The sequence below is a fragment of the Pseudochaenichthys georgianus genome, chromosome 7 (assembly GCF_902827115.2).
Source record: "Pseudochaenichthys georgianus chromosome 7, fPseGeo1.2, whole genome shotgun sequence".
NCBI classification, from domain to species: Eukaryota; Metazoa; Chordata; class Actinopteri; order Perciformes; family Channichthyidae; genus Pseudochaenichthys; species Pseudochaenichthys georgianus.
In genome coordinates, this window is record NC_047509.1 from 1501552 (window position 1) to 1511583 (window position 10032).

Below are 10032 nucleotides of genomic sequence, written 5' to 3' on the forward strand. Positions count from 1 at the left end.
ACACACACACACACACACACACACACACACACACACACACACACACACACACACACACACACACACACACACACACACACACACACACACACACACACACACACACACACACACACACACACACACACACACACACAGTGTAGTGTTTCACAGTGAAGTATGGTGCGCCATGGTAAAGGATCTGATCTCTAAAGTAGGTGTGTGAATATGGTGTTACAGTAAAGTATAGTTTTTCAAAGTTCAAACCGCTGTGGCGCGACGCAGTGTGTCCTGAGACGGTCACAATACATCTTAGTACAGTTTGTCGAAAATCTCAGAAAAAAACACTGAAGTATCTCAAAGTAATAGAATAGCACTATAGTTGGTCAGGACACAAAGTTGTAGTATAATTTGTCAAAGTCTTTTTATGAGCAGTAAAGATTTAAGAGTCTCATGGTATAGTATGTCGGAAATATCTGAAAAGACAACTTAGTATAGTATGTCGGATAAATGGTCCCAGTATTGTATGTCGAAAAAATACAGTAAAATATCAGAGAAAAGGACAGAGTGAAGTACATCACAATATATGTATACTGTTCCTGCAGTATTAGCAGGTCCCTGATGGCTGCTCCGTCTCTCCTGCAGGTGCCGACCGCTTCATGGACGATGTGGCCCTTATGATCGGCTACCGGCCGTTCCCCTGGATCAAGTGGTGCTGGTCCTTCATCACGCCCGCCGTCTGCATGGTGAGACTCGACCACACGGGCCCCGTAGACATAAACAAAAACAAATAACTGTTTTGTTTAACGCTTTCCAACGCAGTATTTTCATTATTCATAATCGGAGTAGAGCTGCTGCTCCTTAATGTTGAGAGGAGCCGGTTGAGGCTTCTGATCAGGACCCTCCGCTGTGCCTTCCTTTAGAGACCCCGGGGTCCACCCAGAACACGCCGGAGAGATTATAAATCTCATCTGGCCTGGGAATGCCTCGGGATCCCCGGGAAGAGCTGGGGAATGTTGCTGGGGTGAGAGACGTCTGGTCTACCTTGTTTACCTTGCTGCCACTGGCACCGCGATACGAGGCAGAAATGGATAGACTTTGTTAAAAGTAAATTCAGAAATGCATAGTCTAGGGTTTGTCTGGGGCAAATGTGTCTCCAGCTGTTTCTCCTGCCATGACAGCTGGTTTTATGCTGGATGTCCTGTCCTCTCCTCTGCAGGGCATCTTCATCTTCCACCTGGTGAACTACAAGCCTCTGACCTACAACAACACGTACGTGTACCCGTGGTGGGGCGAGGTGATCGGCTGGTGCCTGGCGCTCTCCTCCATGCTCTGCATCCCCGTCAGCATCCTCTACAAGCTGGTCAGCGCCAAGGGCACCTTCAAGGAGGTCAGCGCGCACACACACACACACACACACACACACACACACACACACACACACTGGAAAAGCAACTTTGAAAATCGGTGAAACATTTCTCACTGATAATCTTTAATAATAATATGCTCCAGTTGTTTAAAACGTTTTATTGTATTACCGTAAGTGCTGTACTTCAGTAAAACAACATTGGTCATAGTTACTTTGCAGATTGAGATCATTAATACTGAATATTCAAAACAACATATTTGTAAATGACTCTTCTTGACTGAATATGGGATATTTAAGACGATATGCACTTATGTACGTGTGTGACCCGCTCTATCGAAACCAGTCGGAAGTCGCGACGGCTCATTTCAAAATAAACGTGGATTTACATAAAAAACTATTCTTTCAGTGTTCGGGTTTTTTGTTTGATTTTAAATAAACAAAGTCTTGGCTTTCAGAATATGAAACTTCTATTTCCAAAATCACAATAAATACATGTTTGAAGCTCGTGAAGGGACGAAGACAGCTCTCACTCGCACTCGGCTGTTCCGCAGCGCCACCCCCCTCCCTCCGCTGACATTATGAATGTAGGCATATAGTGATCATAGATTACACGGCAGGGTCCGTGACAGTTTGTTTTCATCTGATTTCAATTAAACAAAGTCTTGGCTTTCAGAATATTAAACTTGTTTCGGCAAATTCAGAAGATAAATACAACTTTGAAGCTTCGGCATAAATACAAGCGGAGAACGGAGTAACTTGACGTCACAGCGGGCAGAACAACAGCCGGTGTTTCTCCTGAGGATTTTCCCCGGGAACAAACACAATACACACAAACGCAAAATTACACACACACGTATACACGTACACACACGTATACACGTACACACACACACTCGCGAGCTTCCCCTCCAAACGAAAATATCTTCCCTCCGTAGTATTTTGATCATTTTCTAATAACCAATCAGATCGATGGATTCCAGAGGAGAGAAAACTTTAAAGGCCTTTTCTCAAAACGATGACTCGGTGACAGTCGTTATATAACGTGACATATGTTGCTTAATATCTGGATATATTACAACAACAATCCTGATATCATTAGAAAGCTAGAATCTCCTCTTTGTATACAACTCAAAATGTGTCTTCGGGTCAATGCGACTGATTTCGATGGAGCCGGTCACGTATACAAGTAAGGAGCAAAGAAGACTAGGTCACCCACGACTAATGCAACAGCCACGTGACGGACAGAAACACCTTTGGAGTTTCTCGTTCATAAATCAGAAACGTACCTAACCTTTGCGTAGTGTGTAACCTTTGCCCCCTGCTGTGTTTCAGCGCTGGGCCCACCTCACCACCCCGGTGTGGGGGCACCACCACCTGGAGTACATGGCCCCCGACCTCCGGGCCCTGGCCTCCAACGCCCCCGGCACCGAGGAGAACAAGGTCATCATCTTCGAGAGCGTCATGTAGGCGGGACTCTACATCTCCACCCCTCCCACCTACCACAAGACGACCTCCACCTCCGTCGATTGGTCGTCTCCTCGGATCAACCAATCGATGGCCGTCCTTCAAACCTTCGATCGGCACCGGGCAGACCAAAGCTGGAAAAAAGATTTTCCAACCCTGTAAAAAAAGAACAAAGCGGCTCCTCCAGGCGGATTATTACTATTTTTTTTAAACAATCACAGCATCAACTTCCTGTTTTTCCCCTTCAGAATAAAACAAAAATGTGAGATTAAAACCAGCAGATAAATGTGTCCTGTACCTGCAAACCTTTTTGCAGGTACAGAACACATTTATCTGCTGGTTTCCATCTTGGAAACGTGTAAATATAATATTACAAGGACGCCATGCAACGTTTTTTTTATCTGGAGGAGCTGAAGAAGAAAGAGTTTCACTGTGTTCACAAACAGCTGCTGGGCTTCCTCCATGTTGGAGTGTCTTGTCTCTGGGTGGGCGGGGTGGACACACACACACACACACACACACACACACACACACACACACACACACGCACGCATATACACACACTGCCTCAACAGGGACTGGTGCTCGAGACTTGTGGGTAAACGTTTTGAAAGTGTGTGTGTGTGTGTGATGGCTTTCTGCAGACGGAGTTGTAGACCGACGGACCAGAGGGCGTTTGCGCCGTAGCGGGATTTAAAAAACGCTTAGATTCATAGTCCTGAGTGTCTTTGACTAAGTGTGTCAGCTGGACTTAAAGTGTCAAAGAAAGCCACTTCCTGTTACGGAGCAAATTCCTCATCGCTCGTGTTATTGATCTAGAAACCGGATCCGGACTGAACCGGTTTGTTTTCTTAACGTTTCGTCGCAGCTCGCTTCCACGTGAAATACTGTGAATGAACAGCGCGATGTGTTTTAAATCACACCGTGGAGATATTAGATCTGATATTAGGAGGAAAAGCTCCAGTGAGAATTCAGTCAATGACCATCTTATGCGTTTCATATTATCCAAATTTAGTGTTATTTCAAGATGGCTTATTTACTGTCGAGTTGACTCGGTGAGGAGGATGGAGGAGGAGCTTAAACCATGACAAAAAAGCTCGTTTTTTCAGGAGATTTCGAGCACGACGCTTCGGCTTCCTCTGTAAAAACCAGCTTCAAGTTAAACAATGAAATAGTTAGTTTCACGATCTTAACTTGCTTGACCCAGAGAGAAACCAGCATGTACGTTTTTATTCACTTTCATTTGGCTGATGCTTTCATCCAAAGACAATTGGTTCATTGGCAAAACATGTATCAAGAAGAATCTGAATTCTTTGGACTGTTCAGACAAAAAAAGCAATAAAAGAAGGAAATTGTGACACAAATTGTATGGTTTGATTAATAGTGATTGGCAGATTAATGTTAAATAAAGATAATTATGACTTGAAGCACTTCCTGGATGAAGTATGCACTGCTCCAGGCTCAGTTGAAGTCCCGAGTCCACCGTTAGTCCCGGTCTGTGAACTCCAGCAGAAGTTAGGGACAGAATAATATTTTAATCAGAGACTGAAACCACACTGGATCTGACCTTCAACCTTAGGGTCTTCGTTTCTCGCCCCCCCCGCCGGGTCGACTGAAGTGTCTTCTTCTTCTTCTTCTTCTTCTTCTTCTTCTTCTTCTTCTTCTTCTTCTTCTTCTTCTTCTTCTTCTTCTTCTTCTTCTTCTTCTTCTTCTCTGCCTCGCCATTAAGGCTGAAGTCCTCCGACCAATCAACACGCTCTCCTCTTTAACAGCTGATAGGAAACCATAAGCTCTGGTTTCCTGGGTTGGAATAAAGTCTGATAACGGGACCGGATTTCATCTTTCAATGTCTGGAAGAGTCTAGAACTGGTTCTGCTCCTCTGTGGTCGTATTGGACTCAATTCAGCACGTTAAAAAATGCAGCAATATCGATCACGAAGCTGCAAAAGTAATCGATCAGCTTTTGCAAAATGATCTGTTCAGAAGTCACCACAAAACACAACAATTAAGCAATTAAGTCTTAATCTCTATTTAAATATTACAATTAGAAGTAGTTTAAAAGACCAGTATGGGTCCGGCTTTACTGCTACATTCCCAGCTACACATTTATTTGGTTGCTGTTTTTATTTAATTAGACGGTAATTTAACCCTTTTATTCTAATTAAATCTATAAGAGTACTTTGATCACGTTCTAATCCCACACTTAGATACATATGTTTGAGATATGCAATGTCTAATTTCACTCTCACTAATTCCTTTGCTTAATTTAAACTACACACGTTATACACATGTCAAATTATTCCAAGAAATACATAAAAAACATATATATTCTTTAGCAATCAGAGAAATTAGGGATTTTAAATCTATTTGCTCTAATAACTTAAATCAGTGTTTTAATATTGACCTGTGATCAGCTGGTGGAGAGATGAGAGCCTGAGGACTCAACCTGATGCCAAGCATTGCCTTACGTCAGTGGCGGACTGGCCATCGAGACGTTCGGGACGAATCCCGATTGGCTGGTGCTGAAGTGGGCCGGCCGGATGATGTGGGCCGGTCAGATAAGTCACTAGCCCCCCCTTGACAATTTACTAGCGGTACCGAGGTGGGCCGGCGGTACTGAAGTGGGCCGGTCGAGAGTCCCGGGCTACTACCCAGTCCCCCCTGCCTTACGTCGTTGTCTTAACTCCAGAGCCAATCACAGTACAGCTCTTCTTTAACGCCAACCAATCAGCAGTCTGCGTGCGGGGGGGCGTGTCTACAACTCTGTCTCCCAGCAACCACTCTGCATCCACCTATCACATAACCATTAGAATGTAAAATATATATTATAAAAAGTATACATTTGCACATTGTTGTAAAATAATGTCGCTAGCACTTTGGAAAAGAGTCACGTTAGAAATCATGTTTTGTTTTACATATTGTAAAATGAATCAGAGATGGAGGCTTTTATTTTGCTGATACATACAGTATGACAGATATATATATTGAATATCTTTGTGCGTTATCTATATTTGATGCAGTATGTGATTTTGATGATGACTGATTGTTGACGCTTTAGCCGGCGAAACACCAGCGACGAAGCGACGCCGGCTACCTCACTTCCCATTTTAGACTTTCAAAATAAAACTCCCTTTCAGCTTTTTATGCAAATGTCTTGTCAGCGGCGGCGTCGGCTGGCGGCAGGAGAGGATTCTGGGAAGTGTAGTTCAAAACATTTCCCTCCTCGGCCTGTTTCACGTTGCTGCTTTTAAAGGTTCTCCAGCACCGAGGAACATATTTGAATCTGAAAATCTGACATGAAGGATGCTAAACGTACGCTGTGGATACAAACAAATTGAAATTGAGAATGCTATTTTAACACGTCGGTGCTGCGAGACTTTTAAATGGTGTCTGACCGGCTAATGTAAACAATCAGCGATAGGCGGGGCTTTTATTTTTGGCGGGGTTTGCTGCGATGCAGTGATGTTAAGGCTTTGTGTGTCTCTGAACGCACCACGAAAGGGAATGTTGTTTTGTTCTTTTGATTTCTAATGTTCAAAGTGCTCAAGTGTTTTGAAGAGTTTTAGTTTTAGAGGATTTATTTTTCTCTCTGTGTATATTTCTGAATATCAGTATTTCGTCCTCAGACCCCCGTCACGGCTCAGACTCACGTTATTATTATTATTTTAAAAGGAGATACAAAATAATCTGCTTGTTTTTTTTCATGGAATTAATTTTAAAAATGTCGACATAATGGCGGATGTTTAAAAATACTGCATTTTGTGTTTAAAAATAGGTTAAAAAATGTTTGAAGGCTGAAAAACTGCAAAGAAAATGATAAGAAAATGTCAGTTTTAGTTGAAAAAGGCAGAATACACTTCTTAATCCCACCTGGGAAATATCTTCAGTAAAAAATATCAATAATATTAACAGGAAATAAGAACTACATATCCCAGCAGTCATAGGGAGCCTCCAGAGCGTCTTCATACTATGGTATCAATCAATCCAATGAATGAGACATGACCATATATGGAGAGTTCCTGTAGCCAAGTCTGTCTCTTCAAAACTAAAAGCCACACAATGAACTGCATTTCATTTAAAATAAATACAGAAACGTTTCTTTTAAAGTGAGAATAAAAACAGACTTAACTGAATGTGGTTTCGGCCAATCAGAGCCTCTGCTTGCTCCGATTAAAGAATCAAAGTGATGAAGAAAGACCAGACCAGCCAATCACTGTAACACAGGGTGAGCGATTGAGATCCAAAATGTAATGGTTTCTCCATGGATCCATGCTTCACCAAATGATATGGAAATAGGGACAGTAGTTTTTGCTTAATCCCTCTTAGCGCCCAGTTGGTAAAGTTCATTGAAGAGTGTAAAAACGGACTGTCCACGGTAGTTAAAGCCAATTTTAATGGACATACAGTTTTATATTGTGATTAATATGTCACATTATTATTATCCTTTGAATTATCTACAACTATATTCAGTTGTGTTTCACTAATTTACAAGTTAGAAATTACCCAGTGACGGTGAAATAAATACTGATTGCACCTTTAAAAAAGTATCTACTAAATGGAAATTAATCTAGACTTTTTGGACTTTAGTTTGACGGAAAACATCAGTTTTAAGGGTCACATGTAATTAGTTAAAAAGTTAATTAACAGCTAATTAAATAACACTAATTAATGATGAAATTAATCCTTATTTGCGTGTTGATTGGCCGGTCTGGTGGATTTAAACTGACGACATACAGAGATTATTACTGGTGATTAAAACTAGTGAGATGATATGTTGTAGAGGCCACTGAAATTACACTAATTAAACTAACCGCAGTATTTTATTTAACGCAAATCAAACTGACATTTTAGAGAGTTTTATATTTTTAAAGTTATATAATCATTGTTTTTTTATTGTCTGGAGCCTGGTGGGTCAGAGGGGGGGGGGGGATAATTAATAAAAAATATCTGCAGCCGTTGAATGCGAAAAAACACAACTTGAAGAAATGAAAATGTACATTACCAAAATCTGAAGTTTCATTGTCATGTTGTCTTCTGCCAAAAACATCCTTGTTGTGACAGAATCGCTGATCTAATCTGCCCGGAGACAGAAGAGAGGGAATATATTTAAAACACTTAGAAATACAAGTGCTTTAAGACTTTACGGGGGCTTTTTAAAAATGTATTCACATTAATGAATCAAATATTTTGTTTCTACCCCAGATATTAGAGAAGAACATCTAATTGTATTGGACAGTTACATATTCTAACAGTATTTAGGCGCTTTCTCACCGGAGTACTTTTCCCAGGAATAGTTCCGATAGTTCCTGGGATTTTGCGTTCACACCAAAAAGATCTGGAACTAGAACTTTTTTTCGGGAATTGGAACCTTTTCAGAGCAGGGACTATCTGGGAGTGAAAAGGTTCCAATTTTGCAAACCACGCCCCGTAGAACTGAGAAACGTTTTGTGAAGCCGCCATTTTATTTGCTCGCATTAGCATTATTAGCATTAGCCCAGCGCACCAACGGAGAGAGACTAACTCATGGCAACTAGGGTGACCAGATATATACTACACAGCATTCTCACGACTTTTGGTGTGTCCCACAAATTGAGACGATGTCCTGCATATTTCATTTTGATTGGCTAAAACACTTTTCGTAAATTTGATTCATGACAAATCTGATGCGGAGAAAGCCCGGCTCGGTTCGCTGATGGCCGTCACCGCCCTGTATTACTATATGTTTTAAACGGCATCATGTAAGAGGGTCCGTAGTGTCACTCCCCCCCAACCGCCATATGATAAGACTTTTTGTTGACGATGATGGGAAGTCGTAAATTCTACCAATTCTGCCCAAAAACGTTGGCTTTAATATTTGGTTACCTTATTCTAAAACAAAGAGAAAGTTTAGAAAATCTGTCTCCAGCTTTTTATCATTGATTCTGTCCAACAAACTCTCACCGCTGGTTTCCATCTGAGAGCGTCTGTTTCCCTCCTCTACTCTCAGCTTTTTAACGAAATTAAACTTTTTATTTCTGCTTCATTTTTACTGTAGATACATATTGTTTTATAGGGTCACTTTTTGAAAAATATTGTCATTGATTTTATAGCCAAAAACCTCCAAAATAAAGACAGTATGGAAGCTCAAAAGGGACAAAAAGGATTTGTTTCTGTTCGGTTTCTTATCAGACTTTCTGAAATACAAAACATATTTGATCGTGATTATAAATAACGTTCTTACCTTCAAGTTTTTCGGGAAACTGAGGTCGGATCAGATGAGCCAGCAGGGGGCGCCGTCATCGGGTTTGGGCTCGAAACCTTAAAATACACATTTTCTTTTAACGAAAACATCACAAAATTAATCGGAAATTAACAAAATTACTGACCTTACATCCGATGTTCCTGTTGAGCCCAATGAAGTTGAGGAAAAATAACGTAATGATAAAATAAAAAACGTTTTGCCAAAAGTTGCTAACATTATAGTTGGTGTATACAACCCCCAATGCATTATGGGAAGTGTAGTCCAATTAGTTTGGTTATTTACTTCTTCAATCGGACAAACAATAAAACATTTTTTATTTGTTTTAATTACACGCTGTGAATAAAATGTTTTTTATTTTGAATAAATGACATGTATGGACAAAATAAACCAATATATAAAATGTATTTTTTAAGTAATACAAAAATAAGTTATCCCACAATTTAGCAGATTCTAAGAGGAAGAATTTTACGATTTACATTTTTTTTACTAATTTCTTCAAAAAAGATGATTTTTTATGATTCTATCCCATTTATTTTTATACTAGCTTCCAAAGCAAACATTCGATCTGCTCTCACGTTGGTGCTGAAGATGATTTTGTTATGTTTTTGTGTTTCCAGCCCAAATTCATACCGTCCCGCTGTCCACCATTTCCTCTGTCTGTGTGACTTCCTGTAACGCTCCAGTCTTCCATACACAAGCATAACTGTAGACTAGAGACAATCATTACAAGGTGATTAAAAAGTAGCTTAATTAATTACTAGATGTGTACTAATGACACTCGGGGCTCCACGTTAACGAGTCTCCAGTCAAAGAAAAAAGATGCAGACTTGTGGAGGATGAGAGTTAACGTTGAGCCCAGAGGACGTCACCTGTTTTCATTGACCTTTGACCCCTGCGAGGGTCTCATGCCTTCTTCTTCTCTTCTTCTTCTCTTTTCTTCTTCTTCTTCTTCTTTCTTCTTCTTCTTCTTCTTTTCTTC

At 40.7% G+C, this 10032-nt stretch overlaps 1 protein-coding gene across 1 annotated transcript in view; it reads left to right on the plus strand.

The window, feature by feature from the left end:
• Window positions 1-8834, plus strand: part of slc6a8 (solute carrier family 6 member 8) — a 51965-nt gene extending 43131 nt beyond the window's left edge. Inside the window, 3 exon segments of the mRNA XM_034086809.2 lie at window positions 625-725; window positions 1199-1369; window positions 2681-8834. Coding sequence (XP_033942700.1) covers window positions 625-725; window positions 1199-1369; window positions 2681-2815 — 407 coding nt within the window. The 3' untranslated portion in view covers window positions 2816-8834.
• The last annotated feature ends 1198 nt before the right edge of the window (window positions 8835-10032 follow it).